This window comes from Lolium perenne, chromosome 4 (genome assembly GCF_019359855.2).
Source record: "Lolium perenne isolate Kyuss_39 chromosome 4, Kyuss_2.0, whole genome shotgun sequence".
NCBI lineage: Eukaryota > Viridiplantae > Streptophyta > Magnoliopsida > Poales > Poaceae > Lolium > Lolium perenne.
The window spans coordinates 187,262,121-187,280,028 of record NC_067247.2 but is presented as its reverse complement, the minus strand read 5'-3'; the positions used below and the strand labels follow the sequence as shown (position 1 = coordinate 187,280,028).

The 17,908-nt window shown below is 46.6% G+C and overlaps 4 protein-coding genes and 1 non-coding gene across 5 annotated transcripts; 3 read left to right on the top strand and 2 right to left on the bottom strand.

The window, feature by feature from the left end:
* Positions 1 to 2,571: 2,571 nt before the first annotated feature.
* Positions 2,572 to 3,357, top strand: LOC127348927 (uncharacterized; the record flags this gene model as incomplete). Its single annotated transcript, XM_051374780.2, has 1 exon — positions 2,572 to 3,357. A coding segment is annotated over exon 1 (786 nt), but the record flags the coding sequence as incomplete, so codon positions are not given.
* A 4,302-nt stretch (positions 3,358 to 7,659) lies between these two features.
* Positions 7,660 to 7,742, bottom strand: TRNAL-UAA (transfer RNA leucine (anticodon UAA)). Its single transcript has one exon. It is a non-coding gene; the product is annotated as a tRNA-Leu (tRNA).
* A 165-nt stretch (positions 7,743 to 7,907) lies between these two features.
* On the top strand, positions 7,908 to 12,563 carry LOC127295391 (uncharacterized). Its single transcript, XM_051325330.2, has 8 exons — positions 7,908 to 8,319; positions 8,644 to 8,910; positions 9,282 to 9,688; positions 10,021 to 10,206; positions 10,548 to 10,740; positions 10,986 to 11,062; positions 11,196 to 11,346; positions 12,064 to 12,563. Exons 1-8 carry the CDS (start codon positions 8,020 to 8,022, stop codon positions 12,358 to 12,360), a joined length of 1,878 nt encoding a protein of 625 aa, XP_051181290.1. The 5' UTR covers positions 7,908 to 8,019; the 3' UTR covers positions 12,361 to 12,563.
* A 215-nt stretch (positions 12,564 to 12,778) lies between these two features.
* Positions 12,779 to 13,859, top strand: LOC127295392 (uncharacterized). The gene has a single exon (XM_051325331.2). The coding sequence runs from the start codon at positions 13,053 to 13,055 to the stop codon at positions 13,689 to 13,691; it is 639 nt and encodes a 212-aa protein (XP_051181291.1). The 5' UTR covers positions 12,779 to 13,052; the 3' UTR covers positions 13,692 to 13,859.
* A 456-nt stretch (positions 13,860 to 14,315) lies between these two features.
* On the bottom strand, positions 14,316 to 16,166 carry LOC127348928 (E3 ubiquitin ligase PQT3-like). The gene has a single exon (XM_051374782.2). The coding sequence runs from the start codon at positions 15,935 to 15,937 to the stop codon at positions 14,558 to 14,560; it is 1,380 nt and encodes a 459-aa protein (XP_051230742.1). The 5' UTR covers positions 15,938 to 16,166; the 3' UTR covers positions 14,316 to 14,557.
* Positions 16,167 to 17,908: the final 1,742 nt, after the last annotated feature.

Below are 17,908 nucleotides of genomic sequence, written 5' to 3'. Positions count from 1 at the left end.
TGGAATTGCCTGGGCATGACCAATATTCTAGATGAAGTTATTAATCTGGACAGATCCGGGTCTGTGGTGGTAGAGGAAATTATAAAAAGGGGAGGGCGTGTGCAATCTCTTGATGAGGTCGGCTTAGCCGAGCTGGTCCTTATTGCTGGCTGGTACATTTGATGGGAAAGAAGACAAAAGGTTCATGGTGAAAATGTCCAAACTCCGTTTAGATCAGCTATGTCTATCAGGGTTTTAGCGAAAAATTATATGACAGTGTTGAAGAAACCGGATGCAAACAAAGAGAAGGATGGAAAAAACCGTTGGAAGGTTGTTTGTTAATCAATGTTGATGCGGCATTCGATGAAGATTCTGGTAAGGGGGCGACATGAGTTGTTATTAGAGATAGCACGGGCAATTGTATTGCTGCCAGGCAAATTTTCCTACCACATGTGGTAGATGCTCCTATGGCTGAAGCCTATGCATTCCGGGAAGGATTATCTTTGGCTCAACATATTGGAATCCAGAATTTTACGATTCAAACTGATTGTGCTCAAGTGGTACAAACTATGAAGGATGGGGGTTTTTCAGCGACATCGGCTGCAGCCATTTATGATGATTGTAATATTCTTTGGAGTGGTTTCGGCAATGTGCTTATTGAGTTCTGTAATAGGGAGGCTAACCAGGTAGCTCATGAGCTTGCTAGAGTTTCTTGTAGTTCTGGTAGTTCCTGTACTTGGGTCGATGAGCCCCCTAGTTTCATACTCAGCAATCTCGTAAACGATGTAACTATTTTCTGATGAGGGGCAGTAGGTTCCAGACGCATTCTTTTCCTTCCAGAGTACCGAAGGGGCTGGAAGGTTTTTAATGAGGTAGTATGCTGTCCAGATATATAATGGAATTTGTTTTTTTTTTTAAAAGTGCGGAGTACTATGACGTAATACATGCAGTGTAGATGTAGATCATCGGGATCGTGGTGAACATGCAGGCTTGGGCGCCGTGAGACGCGGTCGAGACTGTTGCTCCGTGTAGGCGTAGCCGAACGACAATGGTCAGTTGACGCCGTGCCGTAGAAATGGTGACTGGAGCTTTTTCCTAATTTCATTCACATGTGATTTATTAGAGCAGGTCTAACAGACCGTAAAAGGGGCAAACCCGTATAATAACCGCCGATTTGAGGGTTTCGGCTCTACCCGGCCGTCTAGCACGCCCCGTAAAAATGGCCCCCGAATCGTTTTTTGCTGTTTTCGAGTACGGGACGGGTCCTCGCCCCCTACTTGTGCGGGGTGGGAGCGGGGATAGTGGGCGAAACCACTATCGCCCACTCCACTGCGCGGGAAGCATTTCGCTGAAGCCAACTGCCGCCGCCCGATCTCCTCCCCCGCGCCCTTCCCGGCCGGATCCGGCCGCCATGGACCGTCCGCAAGAGCCGCCTACCGCCGGCGGTACACCTCCTTCGGGCGCGGTGGTTGATGTCCCCGTCGGAGGTCCGCCGGCCGCCGGCGTCGTGTCGGCCATGATCGCCTCCACCATCCCGTCGAAGAGGAAGAGGATCCCGAAGCAATTCTTCGAAGCACCGGCGGCGGCCGCCGATTCACCGGGCGAAGCGCCGCCGGCTGCGAAGAAGACGGGCCGGGTGAAGACCAAGGCCGCCGGGCCGAGGGGCGTGGCGCCGGCCAAGGTGCGGACAAAGGCAATCAGCCGCATCGGCCTCGCGCCTCCGCCGCCCTCCAAGGTCACGACCCCTCCTCCGTCCGTTCCGGCCGTTGCGCTGCCCGCGCCGCCGCCAACCACCATCGACGTAGAACTTGAGGCAAGGAGAGGGTCAAGGTAGAACTTGAAGCAGCTAGCTTCCGGGAGAAGTTGGATCAACTCATGAAGTCCAAGGAGGCATTGACGATGAAGACGTTGGAGACCAAGCTCCTCATCACCGACAAGAAGAGTGAGGTGAAGCTTGCCAAGGTGCAAGCAAGGAAGGAGCTTGACATGAAGATGATCAAAGCCAAAGAAGCCAAGGCCATGAAGGAGCTCTTGGCCGAGGAGAGGGAAATCATGATGATGCGCACGGACGGCATGGACGAGGATCAGCTGGCGTGGTGGAAGGAGACCAAGGCGGACATCATTGCGAGGAAGATGGCTGCGCGTCAAGCTCGTGATCAAGGTGAGTCTCCGGCGAGCGGTGGCTCCGGTGGCGATGGATCCCTTGATGGTTGATCACATTTGGGAACTTCCGTGGCTTGAACATTGCCTATGATCGCGTTGTGATGTTAAAACTATGAATTATGCATCATATATTTTGGATGTGCTATGTTTGATGTGAAATTGTTGTGCAAATTGCTGTCTAAAACCCTGTTTTGAGGGGCCGAAAACTCGGACGAGCTAGCAGAACCCGTATCCCCACCCCGTAAAACAGAATGGCCGGTGAAATCCGGATACAGAGCCCTCTACTCGAGTTTTACGGGGCGAAAAAATACGGGGTCTGTTAGACATGCTCTTAGACGATCCCGTAATATAAGGCGAGGACGGGCGTCCACTTTCAGATCCGCCGCCACCCCGCCGCCGATCCCAAGCAAAGCCGCGTAGAGCATGGCCATGGCGGACGTTCCGACGCGGCTGTCTCCAGACCTGCCGGACGAGATTGTCCACGAGATCCTCTTCCGTCTCCCGCCGGACGACCCCGCGGGCCTCGCCCGCCTCTCTCTCCTCTCCAAGCCCTGGCGCCTCCTCCTCGCCGACTCCTCCTTCCACCGTCGCTACCGCCAGTTCCACCGGAAACCTCCAATGCGTGGCTTCTTCCACACGCTCTATGGTAGGGGGATGATGGCCAGCGGCTTCGTCCCTACCACAAGCTCCTGCCCCCAGCCCATCCCCGACCGCAGCCCGGCTCACTACGGAGTGTGTGACAGCCGCCACGGCCGCGTTCTCCTCGACGATGGTGCAGCGCCTATTCGGCTCGTGGTATGGGACCCCATGACGGGCCTCCGGACTACGCTGAGCCCCAGCGACCATGTTGACAGATCGATCTACGTCGGCACCGCGGTGCTCTGCGCCGTGGACGGCTGCGACCACGCCGCCTGCCACGACGGCCCCTTCCGCGTCGTCTATGTCGGCGTCCGCTCACACGAGAAGGCCGTCGCCATCGTGTACTCCTCCGAGACCGGCAAGTGGGGCACGCCCACCTCCGAGCTTCAGCTCGTCAAGAACTGCTACCTCGACATGTGGCCCAGCGTGCTCGTCGGAGACGGCCTGCACTTCCTCCTTACAAAACATGGCTCCAGAATTCTCAAGTACCATCTAGACACACATCACCTCTCGTTGATCGAAATGCCACCGGACATGGCAGTGTGCAAGCGAGGCCCCATCCTCATGGCGGCCGAGGATGGCGGACTTGGAATCGCCCACCTGCTGGACAAGAAGAAGTTGGAGCTCTGCCTGTGGTCCCGGGAGTCAGCTCTCGACGGAGCTGCGGCATGGACACGGCGTAGAGTCATTGACCTCAAGCCGTTTGTGCCCGTCAAGAGGAAGAGGAACCCCGCGATCAAAGTAGAGCTGGTTGGCTCCCTGGAGGGTGCCGATGTAATCTTCGCAACCATGGCTCTTGGCGTCTACGTCCTTGATCTCAAGCTGTTGCAGTTGCAGCCAAAGAAGGTGTGTGAGATTGAGCCAGGATACTTTCGAGAACTATATCCTTTCACGGGCTTCTGCATTCCAACTCCACCAGGTACCTCCGTTTTTTTTTGACAGAAACAACGCTTTATTGATTAAATCACATTAATACACTACTATATAGTAATAGCTTCTAAATTTCATTTGCAAACATATTTAGCCAGTCTTACCTCCATTCCAATGAATAAGACTATAAATTTAGTTAAAAATTAAAGTTTACTAGTATTACATCCGCTTTAAAATACAAGCCTGTTAGAAAGCCAAATTAGATTTCTAAAATGGTTTGGCTAGTTGTTCTTAGTCGAGTCCTACACCACTAGATTTGCATCTTATTTACTAGACAAAACCTAAACATTGCAGGACTAGATGCGTGACAAGCTCTTCTACAAGAGGGCACAATCAATAATTTGTTGCAACACGCCGGCAAGGAGTGTTGAACAGAGACCAATGGTGTGGGCCGTCAATAATGGGAGGGATGATCGCCTGGAGGCAACTAGGGCTCTTGCGATGCCGTACTGAACTATATATTTCAGGAGCAGCTAGGTGTTTTGGTTGTTTCCCATGTTTTCTTTTTGCCTTTGTGAACAAGCTTGATGCAGTTTGATATGTTTATCATGTTGACTTTCCAATTTCTTATTGAAATTGTTGGCTTCGCTCTGCTTAGACCAAAATATTGTGCCAATATGTTCGTCTCCAAAAGCATATTCAGGTTCAATAGAGTTAACCAAACAAGTTGTGGCTCTCCTGCAGAAGCTACATGATGATGATTTTTCTGTGATTGGACACTGCCAAAATTCACAGGTTCGACCCTGTACGGATGTAGACCAAAGTGCGTTTCTCTTTTTCAGTATGCAGACAGAAATTTCGCGTCTTAGCTGAGCAGATGCCACTTGCAAGTCAAAAACATACTCATCTGCCTTTCTTTCTGCAAATGGTGTTGTACGGACCAGTTTTCTGAATACCGTGAAAATGGCTCTTTTTGAAAACTCCAGCACAAAATAGGCCAGATTTGATTTTTTTTTTCTTAAAAAATTGGCCTCTTTCCATGACGCTCATCTAGTATGACACTCTTTCTTTTTGAGATGTAGTATGACACTCTTGGTTGATGTAGTTATCCATTGTGATGCCTAGGGATGAAAACAGAGTGGATACGGTCAAATTGAGTGGTGCCACATCTGTTTTCACATTTTTGCGGAAGCAAAAACAAATACAGAAACCCCGGAAGTTAAAACAGAACCAGATATTGTCAGAAACAGATACAGATCGAATACGGTACGGACACGGAGTGATGCAAATATCGGCTGGAACCAAGAAAACCCTTGAATCCTGCAAAAAAAAAATCTTAAGCATTCAAACAGCCAGCAAAGTTGTTCCCTAATTCTAGCATGGTTCTAGATTTACTATGGAATAAGGAAAGCTCAAACCTTGGAAGCCTCCTCAAATTCATGAAGGGATTACATGATCGGCAATTTTGGGAATCGCCGCTTTGCAATTTCGGATTGGCAAGGTCATGTGATGGACATGTGGAATTGGGCGATACACATCAACCCTAAAACGGAAATTTCATATTAGCCGGAAATGGAAATTTTGTTTCCACGTCTGCTCCGCCAAACGTTGTTCCGTTTTTGTTTCCGTTTCCACAAATAAAGTTTCATTTCTTTGCAAAATTCAGTTTCTGTTTTCACATTTCCATTCCATTTTCACTTTTTTTGCGGAAAAGTCGGAAACTTTCTGCTCCCCTTTCATGCCTAGTGACGCGCCAGCCCCAGGCGTCATGGAAAAAAGGCTATATATTTTTGTTTTAATCCGGTCCATATTATGCTAAAATTTTCGAACAGGCCTTTTTTTAAATCGATTTTGATTTTTTTACTTAGTCCCAAATTGGAATTTATATTTAATTTCCGACCTGTGAATATTTTCTGATGTGTTTCATTGCGCCCACGCGATCGAGGTTAGTTTTTGTTCGGATAGAACTTCTTTTCATCTTCTCCAGCTTCCATTGTGTGCGCTGAGCCACGGAGCTCTCGTTGCTAAAAGCCACAACTAGTCTGTGAGATATTACGGATTCATGATGTAGGAAACAAGAACGGGAAAATCAAAGCCACGAAATAAACAACGATCCAACTGCAGATTTCTGAAACTATTTTTTTCCCGAAAAAGTCAACCAGTCTATTGATAATTATCTATATAGTTGTACAAGTAACACGAAAAGTAATAACAATTATAAAGCTCGTTCTATTAGAGTTTGTTGTCGAAGGCAAGCGGGAAGTTGTTGTGCTAAAGCACAAAGGACCAACACACCATAGTAACAACCATCGTCAAAGATGAAATTCGTAGATCAGAAGAGCTAGACCTGAAACCACACCAGCGAAGAAGTAACTACACACGCCCTTCACCGGTGCTAGATGCAGCACAAGAGTGAGGATTGGGCGGATATCACCTTCTGACTTCGAGATGTATCCGTCACCTCAACACTGAAAAAACCTAAACAAAGAACGGGAACCTCCTTGCAGTGAGGGGCCATGGTCTGCGACGCCTCCAAGGCCCAAAGCCATCGTAGGCGGAGCGGGCTGGCAATGTTGCCCGCACGGGGGACAAAACCCTATGTTGGTTTTAGGTTATGGCCTGTATTTTTTACATCGAATTTGACTAAAAAGGTGAATCAAGCGGAGCCTTAAGGTGGCTAGAACGTTCGTTTAGAACCTTTAGGCATACATTCACTTTTATCAAACCACGAGTGTTAAATTGTGGCTTTCTTATTGAGTTTATTTGGTGACATTGATGTATTACCGTTGTATGTTGTGATGAACTCCATATGTTCCGGTTTATAGGTCTTATATACCTAGATCCTTATTTTTACCAATAGAATATAATTTTAATAACATAAAGTTATACATTAGAAACTATAACATCTAAAGTTTCTAATGATATATCATTTCTAATACATGCTCATTATGTTGGTCAAATTGATGATCTAGAAATACACACACGACCTATAAATCAGATGGAGGAAATACTGCATATATTAATTGTGTTGTGATATGTGTTTGTTAAGTTTGAACTATGAATGTTATACCCATTGTTTCCCTCAAACCTCCACACCCCTGCATCTGCATTACATGTCATCTAACACTTGCCCCTTGACTCCCAAGTTCAAATTTTCTTCTAAAATAAAGGAGAAAGCTTTTGCCATCGCATTGATTAGGAAGAATAATGCCCAAGTAATTATAAAAACATTGGAAAAAAATCATTACGGTACTATCATGGAACATGACATGACATAAGGCAAAGGATGACGTGGCTACCAACATAGATTCCACATATAAGACCAAAAGGAGAATCCTTCGATCATCGTCATGATCATCATCCCCTTTCAAAAAAGTCATCATCATCATCATCATCATCATCATCATCGCCCTAGCTTGGTCCAAAGACTACCGCTTCACTGCAAACGGCGACCAAGGTGAAAGTTTTCTATGGTCGAAGCGGTACCCTTTGGTCTCAAGTTCGTCTATATTTACACCCGTCTACACAACCCACTAATAGATTTGTTACACATGTTAGACTACAAATTGGAGAACACGAAATGTTAGAAAGATAAGATCATACCTATCTACTTCGGCTCATATTCCTAAACTGTACAATAGAATAGCAACTTCTAACACTGCACCAAGTTAAGATAGTTTTTGAGTCCTTCCAAATAATTGCAGCCTTTAATGAACCTTTCACAATATGGCCATATATAAGAACAAACTGAATGTCCAATAATTTATTTGCTACCATTTCTCGCACAAAGTGGTAACAAGTTTCAACATGTTTAGTATTAGCGCGAAAAATATGATATGTTACCTCAATGCTATCACACCATAACCTGGCAACCCTTGCACGAAAAATACTTCTCTTGATTCGAGTGAGTATACCGCCATTAACCTTTGTTTCTTAAATGACCACGAAAAAGTTAATGTTTGTTTACCGATCAAGTTGCAACCAAAAATTTAAAAGTCGAAAATGTATTGCTGGCTGTGGGGTTCGAACCCACGCGCACTTATGTGCAGAAGATCTTAAGTCTTCCCCCTTAACCACTCGGGCAAACCAGCTGATTGATATCCCGTCTAGGCAGTCTCTATTTAACCTCTAACTACACAGATAGTGCCTACACAGATATTGTACGCATACGCGCGTACCGCGTACACGACAAGCACACAGCATGCTTCACTATAGAGAGCGCATATCTTGCCAAATCCCGGCAAGGAAACCAACCTACTTCTAGGCACACAGCATGCTTCACTACTTCCCCTCCGCCCCCTCCAACTTCTCCAAAATTCACATCTTTCCACCGCCGCTCTTTTCTCCGGCAGCGACGGCGGCCATGAGATGAGGGGCTCCGACCTCATCAACCTCCTCCTCCCGCAGGACCTCCTGGAGGACGTGCTCCGCCGCGTCGGCACCGACAAGCGCGACCTCGACGCATGCGCCCTCGTCTGCACCCGCTGGCGCGCCCTCGAGCGCGCCACGCGCCGCTCCGCCAGGCTCCCGGCCTCCGGCGCCCACGCCGACGAGGTCGTGGGCCTCTTCGCGGACCGGTTCCCCGCGCTCGTCGACGTCTCCATCGACGAGCGCATCTCGGCTGATACCGGCGCTGCCGCCGGCGCCGTTCCTAGATCGCGCCGCCCCGTGAGTACCCTCGATCTGATTGCCAGAGCTGCCCCTTGCGGTGCGTCCGTACGTACGCGTATCGTTGGAATTCTTGCTCCTTGCGGTTATATATCAGATCAAGCATGCTAAAGAACTCTATTTTGGAAAAAAAAATAGCTGTGAAATTTTTAGGCTTTTGGTTTTGACTTGCGTTTCCATAGCTTGAACAATACATTGCTGGAAATCGTAGCATGAACGGGTTATGCATTGCGATCGTTACAACGGACAACATTACTCCACCGACTAGCAATGCTGCAAAATACGAAGGACGCACTAAAATCCCAACTCTGATTTTGGATGCAGGGGATTAGCACCAACCCATCTGGGCGCCGTACAAGGATCTACCGGATGCCACGCTTTGCAAGGTTTATATCCCCGCCCCGATCCAACCTGACAACCGGTGCTGATGGGATACAGAGCACTTGTTTGACTGATGTTGGCCTAACTAGTCTAGCCAGAGGTTGCAAAGGCCTTGAGAAACTAAGTCTAGTATGGTGCTCTGCCATATCTTCCACAGGCTTGGTGAGAATAGCAGAGAACTGCAAGAAACTGACTTCTTTGGATATCCAGGTAAATGTTGTGCTATCCTGTTCTGCATCTATTGGTCTGTTATTGACTTCATGAGCTCTGTGTTCTATCATGTGTATTCATAAGAAGACTTAGAACATCAGCCTCTATATAGTCCACTGTATAAATGGTCAATTCCCAACATAGAGTTTACAAGCATTGTGGTCAATTGAATGTAACATTATCTGAGAATGGACAGTGAGTGATCATGGCTTTTTAGTTAATCAGAGGAAAACACTTCTGCTTTATAAACTTGCGGTACATATATTTATATACTGGAATAGTTCCCTCCACAATTTTGTAGACCAGATACATATATTACTTTTCTTGAGCAGTCTCAGTCGTGAATACCTACTTTTGGATCAAACGTGCAGGCTTGCTATATTGGAGATCCAGGACTTGTTGCTATTGGGGAAGGCTGCAAGTTACTTAACAATTTGAACCTGCGCTTTGTCGAAGGCGCGACGGATGAAGGCTTGATTGGCCTAGTAAAAAACTGTGGACAATCACTGGTTTCTCTGGGTGTTGCTACTTGTGCTTGGATGACTGATGCATCTTTGCGTGCTGTTGGATCCCACTGTCCTAACCTTGAGTTCCTGTCTCTGGAAGCAGAACATGTTAAAAACGAAGGAGTCATATCTGTTGCTAAAGGATGCCGCTTGTTGAAAACTTTGAAGCTGCAATGCATTGGTGCTGGTGATGAGGCCCTAGAAGCTATTGGTTCATACTGTTCGTTATTAGAAAGCTTATCGCTAAATAACTTTGAAAGATTCACAGACAGGTACTGAGTGTAATTTTAGTCTAATCTGTTGAGGCACAACCTCCACTTTTGTAGCATATAGTTTGTTATTAAATTTTTATTTGGACTTTCTATGCTAGGGCAAAGATATTTGATATCCTTTATATGATTCTCAATTCGATGTAACATAGTGGGCATTGCCGAAACTTACTTCACTAGGATGTTAGGAGGACACATCTGTTGTTTCCCATTGAATTATGATTTCTCAGTTGAATTTATTGACCATCTTTAAATTCTCGTCGTTCCAACTTGTGCTTCTTTTGTTAGTTTTGTAGTTCTCTTAATGATTTGCTGACCTCCTTTTGCATTTGCAGGAGCCTTTCTTCCATCGCTAAAGGGTGCAAGAATCTTACAGATCTTGCTCTCAATGATTGCATGTTACTAACTGATAAAAGCCTTGAATTTGTAGCACGCAGCTGCAAGAAAATAGCACGTCTAAAGATCAACGGTTGTCAGAATATGGATACTGCTGCACTGGAGCACATTGGACGGTGGTGCCCGTATGTTCTTCCTTCATTTGACATTTATGATTTATGTAGATTGATTATCGTATATTAATCAAGTGTGTTGCAGCTCAAGTAAGTGAATTAGTATGGTAGAAGAATTGACTTTTAAAAGGAATATGTTAGAAAACTGGATCAATGTCCATGTAATTACAAGTTGGTTTTGTATTATAACATTTACAAGAAAAGTATGGGCAATCCTAGTATGCAAATGTGCGTAAAGCAACTCTTTCACATTACTATGTTAGTGTTAGCTTACCTGCACTTCTTTGCTATGTATTTTTGTGTGTGTGTGTGTGTGTGGTAATGATACATGCTTTTTCCTCTTATGAAAGCAGGGGCCTTTTGGAACTCTCTCTGATTTACTGCCCAAGGGTCCGGGATAGTGCATTTCTGGAGCTTGGTAGAGGATGCTCCCTTCTCCGATCGCTTTATTTAGTTGACTGTTCAAAAATAGGTGATGATGCTATGTGCCATATAGCTCAAGGCTGTAAGAACTTGACAGAAATTTCCATTCGGCGTGGTTATGAGGTAAGTTCGAAGTTTGCATCAACTTACTGTGTGTATGGAGACAGATTAGAACTTTTTGCGTATGCTTAGTTTATGTGTTCGTTCTGTTTAACCTAGAACTTTGCATGGTTTTCTGGTTTCTACTTTCTACACAATTTGTTGCTTCTTAAGTATGAAACAGGATGTGCTTAGATGGGGCATCATGATCTTGTTACATGCACCTTTTGAAATCCAGAACTGATATGTGTTTCGTTGTTTGTATGAAGATAGGAGACAAAGCATTGATATCGGTTGCCGAGAATTGTAAGTCACTTAAAGAGTTATCGCTACAATTTTGTGAGAGGTAAATACTGTCACACATTTATCCTATCATTTTTATTTCTCTTGCTGATGTATATTGTTCCTGTACTGAAGTACATCTCTTTGATGATATGTTGACATCTCAGTTTGTGATTTTTTCCCAACTTTCTTTTTAGGGTATCTGATGCAGGGCTAGCTGCCATTGCTGATGGTTGCTCTCTCGAAAAGTTAAATTTGTGTGGATGCCAATTAATCACTGATAAAGGACTGACTTTCATTGCAAGAGGATGCCCTGATATTCTCTTTCTGGATATAAGTGTTCTCCCGGTACATACTTATGACACTCAATTTACTGCACTATCAATCATCCAGTAATTGCGAATGAAAATGGCCTCTAGTTCAACTAGTTTCCTTAGCACAGCCTGTTATGAGTTAGAATTAAATGTAGCTTCATTCTTAACCAAAAAACTCATAGCGACTGGATACAACTCCGAGTTCAGTCTCAGATCCAGATTCTGATATATAGGAAACTTTGAAACTTTATAAGAGTACATTGTGTTCATAGCAGTTGGATTTATCACTTACATCCATATATTTAAAATAGTGAAACATAACAAATAAAAATGATTTTTGTACCTCAGTAAAACAAGGTGAGATACCAATATGAGCTGTTCAAACATGAACTATGCTGGTCGCCAAAAGAAAAATGAAGTATGTCATGAGATGAATTCTTCTGCATCACTAACATGGAAATCTTGCATTGGACTAACTGCCTTGCATGCAAGGGATCAACAGCAATCTCAGAAAGTCTAGTTGCCTTGTACGCAAGGGATCATTAGCATCGTTCAGTAAGTATAGGTACAACAAAGGAGTATTAAAAATGTAAGCCTCTTAGCTGGAACCTGCACTACAAAGGAATTTGGCGCTAATCTTGCTAGATTGTATTTTTTTATAAGAAGTGGTGAGGTCCATTTTGGATTATCCCAATAGTAAGTAGCATTCAAGTTCTGGTATCCTTCTTGATGATTTCCCTCAAAACTGCAGCTGATAGGGGACATGGGGCTAGCAGAGATTGGTGAAGGTTGCCCCCAGCTTAAGGACATTGCACTCTCGCACTGCCCAGGAGCGACCGATGTTGGTCTGGGACACCTTGTCAGGGGGTGCTTGCAACTGCAGACATGTCAGTTGGTGTACTGTAAGCGAGTGACCAGCACTGGGGTAGCGACTGTCGTCTCGAGCTGCTCTAGGCTGAAGAAGCTCCTCGTTGAGGAGACGAAGGTCAGCGAGAGGACGCGGCGGAGGGCAGGACCCATCTTATCCTTTCTCTGCACTGGGCTTTAGCCTCAAACGAAAAAAAGTTGTGTTGTATAAAACTTCTTTGTTATTTAGTTTTTACAAAGCAGCTACACTTCATACCTTACAGAATCTTCAGAAAAGTTGTTGTATGAAACCCAAAATTGTTGAACCAAATTAGATGTTGTATCAATTGTATAACTCATAGTGGTGAACCAAATAAAATTGAACCGGTGAATTGTTCCCTTGAATATGTGTACGATTGTAGTGATGCAGAAACAAACCTTTTGCTGCAGTTGTTACTTCTTTACTGGCCTATCTTGAATCAAAATTTGAAATAGAAATTTAAACCCTTATCTGTCTGCCTCTCCCAGTTTTTTTTAGTAAGATACCTTGCAAGAGAGTACATCTCTTTTGTCACGCTTGGAATTGCTTCGAATAGCGATATTCCAATTCCAAATGGATTTGCTTCCTGTGGCATCTGGAATAATAAAGCACAAGGATAAAAAAATGAAGCCAGAATCTTTGCCTGTGATCAGGAAGCAAAGAACCTTTGTTTCTCCATCTTTCTCCAACATCCATTTCCACCAGGAACATCATCCCAGCGGCAAGGAATGGATTCCCATCTCTTGCACTTTCGGCTACCTTGTCCCTTCCTTATCCACTGAAGTGCGTCTATAAAGTTCATTCCACCATTTTTGCATCTCAAGAATCAAACACAGAGCACGCTTGTGCTTCCAATGGAGAAAGGTGTGAGTGGGGGCGACGATTCGGCGAGGGCCGTCGGCATGTGTGACCGATTCCTGACGTTCCTGGCCAAGAACCTGTCGATTAACAGGCAGAAGAACATCACCGAGGGGCCAAGAAATGACGGCGATCATAGGAGCCATGCAGAGGAGGAAGAGGACGAGTTTGCCGTGAAGATCGAGAAGGCCGACTGCAAGTTCAACCACGAGGAGGAAGAGCCCAGGAGCCTCCCTGCAACCATCCTAGAAGAGAGGAGTGCTGATGCGAGGGCAAGTGATCAGCATAAGGAGGCAGTGGCGGAAGCTAGTCGCAAGGTGGCGGCGACGGAAGCGAGCTTGGCGGCGGCGCCGGCGGTGCAGGAGAAGAAGGTGAGAAAGTCGGTAACCATAAAGGAGGAGCCCGCCGGCGACAAGGAGAAGGCGAAGAAGTCGCTATCGAAGAAGCGGCAAGCATCGTCGGTAAGTGGTGCCGGAGTTGAGGAGCCGGTCCCAAGGCCGCCGCTGAGGTGGGGGCTCCGGCCGAGGATGCCGTCGGCAAACTTGAGGGTGGCGTCCAACATCAATGAGAAGTCGTCAAACTTCATCGAGGCGCGCAGGAAGGGCTTCGGCGCCGGCGGAAAGCCGGAGAAATGAGCTGCAGCTCCCACCATGGCGTCATTATGTATAGTGTGTGCCTGTGTGTATGTGTCCGAAGTACTGTATTAATGATGATCAGAAGAACTTGTAACTGTGAACAAGTTTGTCAGATTCACGGCAATGTTATTGTTTCGTGCTGACTAGCTTATATTTGCTACGCGCGCACTCAGTCCACCCCCGATTGATGATGCACACATACGTGTATGTGTACGTAGTGTTGGTTTGGATATCTGATGGTTGTGTCCAATGGATTGATGATGATCATAAGAATTTTTAAATGTGAACAAGTTTGTCAGATTCATGCCGATGTTATTGTTTCCTGCTAACTAGCTTGCTATATGGTTAGGTGTGCTCCAACATTCCAAATTCTGAACATCCGGAATTTTCAAACGTACAAATAAAATTCGTCACTTTTAAGAGTAGATTTCAACTTTCGGAAGCTACACTATGGATCCTTTATTGGCACTGGCAGGATGGAACTCATGAGACATGAATTCATTTTATTGACAAGGGAAGAGCACAAGACAAGCTGCAAATGTGCAGGTACACACATGAAACAACACTAGTAGTAGGCACCCAGCTATTTGAATCATAATCCACTGGTTACAGCATGGATCCCTTATTCCGGTTGTTTTCCAGTTTGGTTGCTACATGTACTACAGCATGGATTCCTTATTGACAGATTGGAATTCAAGGGACACACACAAGTTCCTTTTATTGACAAGGGGAAGAGTGGAAGACAGTAGCTGCAAATTCAAGTACACTCGTAGGCATCGAGGTCTTTGAATCATGCTACATACTACAAAAAAATCATCAAATCCTAGCAGACTATCAGCATTGGCCACCAGATCAGCTTCAGTGCTTTACGTCAGAACTAGAGCGACTTGTGATCTGCTTCCGCCGCACCTTCTCTTGAAACTCGGGTCCTGCTGCCTCTGATCGTCCCATGCCGTCCTCTTCCTGCCGTCGTGGCGTTCGCCGTGGTAGCCATACGAAGCTTCCATGTTGCCCATGGCGTCGACATGGTGCGGGCCCATCGGGTAACCTCCACCGTAAGCGTAAGGCATGCCGCCGTAGCCGTACCCGTAGTACATGGAAGGATCAGCTGACCAGGGAAAGAAAGGATTGTAGCACGCCGGAGGGAACGGAGGAAGGTCGTGGCAGCCGTACTGATGATCGGCATGGTTGGCGGCGCGCGCTCCGGCTGTGTCCGTCGTCTCTAGCTCCTTCTTTCTTGGCTCATGCGCCGCCGCTGGAGCCGACGTGGAGGATTCGCTTCCGTCGCTGTGCTCCGAGGAGGCGTTCTTTTTGGAGGATGCGTGGCTGTGTTGCGAGGCGGCTGGACTCTGAGTCTCCGCGTTGCTGCCGACGGAGCTCCTCTGCTTCTCTGTTCTTCCACACGAAGCGCTGGTGGCCCTGGCGGCGAGAATGTTGGAGATGGTGGTGCGCAGCGTCGGGTTGGGGATCAGGTCGTTGGCGCGCGCGCGTGCCCCGCACGCGCACTTGGAGTTGGCGACGATGTGCGCTCTGATGCACCGGTCGCAGAAGCTGCTGAAGCAGCACTTGCTCGTCATCACCGCGTCCGCCATCACCTTCTTGCAGATCTTGCAGTACAGATCCGCCGGGACGCCGCCGTCGTCGTCATCGTTGTCGTCGGCCTGCGCCTGGGGAAGCACCGTCCTGGCCTTTCCGAAGTCGAATCGTGGGTCGCCATTGGTGGGGCAGTGCTGGATGAGGTGTCCCGGGACGCGGCACCTGTGGCACACGTACCCGGCCGGCGGCGCCCGCACAGGGACAGGGCCGCGGTGACCGTAGTGAGACGGCCCTTCCCACTTGAGTTCCGTGGCGTTGATCACCGCGTTGATGGCCTTGGCCTCGTCGTCGTCCTCGGCTCCCGCCGACGCGCTCGACGTGGAGGCAGCAGAATCCGACGATGAGTCTTGGTTCGTCTTGGGGCGTTGGGTGGAAGGCTCCACGATGGTACCGGCCGGAGGCCCGGCGACTCGGCGCACCACCACCGTCGAGTTGCGCAGGACCAAGGCGTTGTCATCCGCGTACTCCTCGCCGGTCTGCGCGTCGGCGATGGCGATGCCCTCCCTGGGACCCCGTCCGCGTGTCCGGCCGTGGCCGTGGCGGCTGGTCTCCATGATCAGGCGCTTCAGCTCGGCGACGGAGACGGAAGGCGCCGCGACGGGCAGGGAGAACGTGTCGACGCCGCTCCTGTACCGGTAGTACACCGCCATCGATCTCCTTCCCTGGAGATTGGTCGGTCAGCTACGGCGAACGAGATGTTGCGTCGGGGACACGCTCGCTGGAGAGGTCGATCAGGAAGCGAGGAATATGCATCTCAGTGATCATGGTTCATGGCCTTATATCATCGCGTAGTACGAATCCGAGTTGCGCATCTATTCCGTGTCTGTTCGCTTTGCGTAGTTGAACCTGAACTGAACCAGTCCATCGGTACATAGGGAGTTCTATTTTCCAGCGTGAACAATACAATGCCAATTAATACGGCCACCAAAGACATTAAAGGGTACGGCCCTCATCTCCTGGCGTAAAAAGCTGTGCTCCGAGAAGTTTTGCCTCTGGCTCTGAATCGAAGTGGCGACATTAGCAGCATCAGATTCCATCGCCACAGGGTGATGAGCCCAGGTAGCAGCAAGTCTCAGGCCATCCAGGCACGCCGTAGCTTAATTAGACTACATATAGTGAGAGTAACTTAGGTAGTACCGTATACTATGCCAACTAGAATGATATAGTCATGCGAACTCATAAAGTAGATGAACATGTTAAATCGTCTAAATAGAATAAAAACATTGCACATCTAATCCGGTTGCTAGAACAATTAACAGTAGCATGATCTCGAAGGGAGAGGACAAAATCACACATGATGCGGGCATTTTGCGTTTGTGTTGGTTTCGTTAGCCATGTCGTCGAAGATGTTGTTGACGTTCGGAAAGAAGTTGCCGTGAAGGAAAAACTTCCCGGACGAGGTGTTGCTAGTATTTGCGCGAGCACGCTCCCCAAAAATCCGACCGCCCCTCGCCTATATAGATCGATGAGAGGTGGGGTTCCAGAGGCCTAGCTACCGTCCTATCCCGCGGTGTACGCCGAAATATGGGATAAGGAAGATATGGACGGCGACACAAGGTATACAACCTGGGGGAGGAGCAGCCTCTTTATAGATAGCGGAGGCGAAACGAATGATCATAGGAAAGCCGATGAGTTGAACGAATCAGATGGATCCTTTCATCCTCAACTGCAGATTGAAAAACCATCTAGCTTCTGCAAACATGCATTAAAAAAAGAAAGGCAACTCGTACACGTTGCATAGATGGTTTCTTAGTTCGACTCATTTCCAAAAACCGACGCACCTCGTGACTGAGACCACCGGGATGCGGAGGAGGAGCATGCAAGTAAGTATCCTTTTCTCATGCTCATACAACATGGGAAAGAGCGACCCTTATAAGCAGGAGGTCCAACTCCTTATAAACTATTAATGTAGGATCAAACTTTCGTTTCACCTCTTGCCATACATGAATGAGTCAAATTGGTCTATGGTATTTTCACCAGAAATCATTGGATATTTTAATGGCCTGGCCCAAAACACTATAATTCGAACAGGTAGAAGCTAAAGTCGAGATGCTTAAAGAGAACACTAAACTATTTTTTGTTCCCCATTTCTTGAAATGCATAGTTTTTTCTAAAGAAAATTATTTAACACATGTCTATAGTTTTTAGTCACTAATGTTAATGTTGGGGGCAATCTTAACTAAGAGAAAATAACCAGAATACTAATGGTCGATAGCAGTAACTGAAACACTTTTATTAGTCCATAAAAATCTGAGCTCTTTAGTGCTGAAAAGAAGCGTGAATAATGTTCAAAAAGAATCTCAAACTATCAATGGAAAATAGTAAGTTAAATTGGAAGAGGTACATAAAATCTTAAAGATAGCTCGGAACAAGATACATAATAAGTGACCACCATTCACACTACATTTTATGTTGTTAAAGGGTCTATGCTGACTTTATAAAATTCAACTGTGCCCCTATATCCTAAGGCAGCCACCACGTTCTTGTCCTAGGAAAAATTATCTTGTCTATTTCTTAATTTTTTGACTATACAAATATTGTGAAGATAACACTTTTTATGCCCATGTAGATAAGTATTTCGAGTCTACATATTCTTAATTTACATCATATAAAGACTTAGA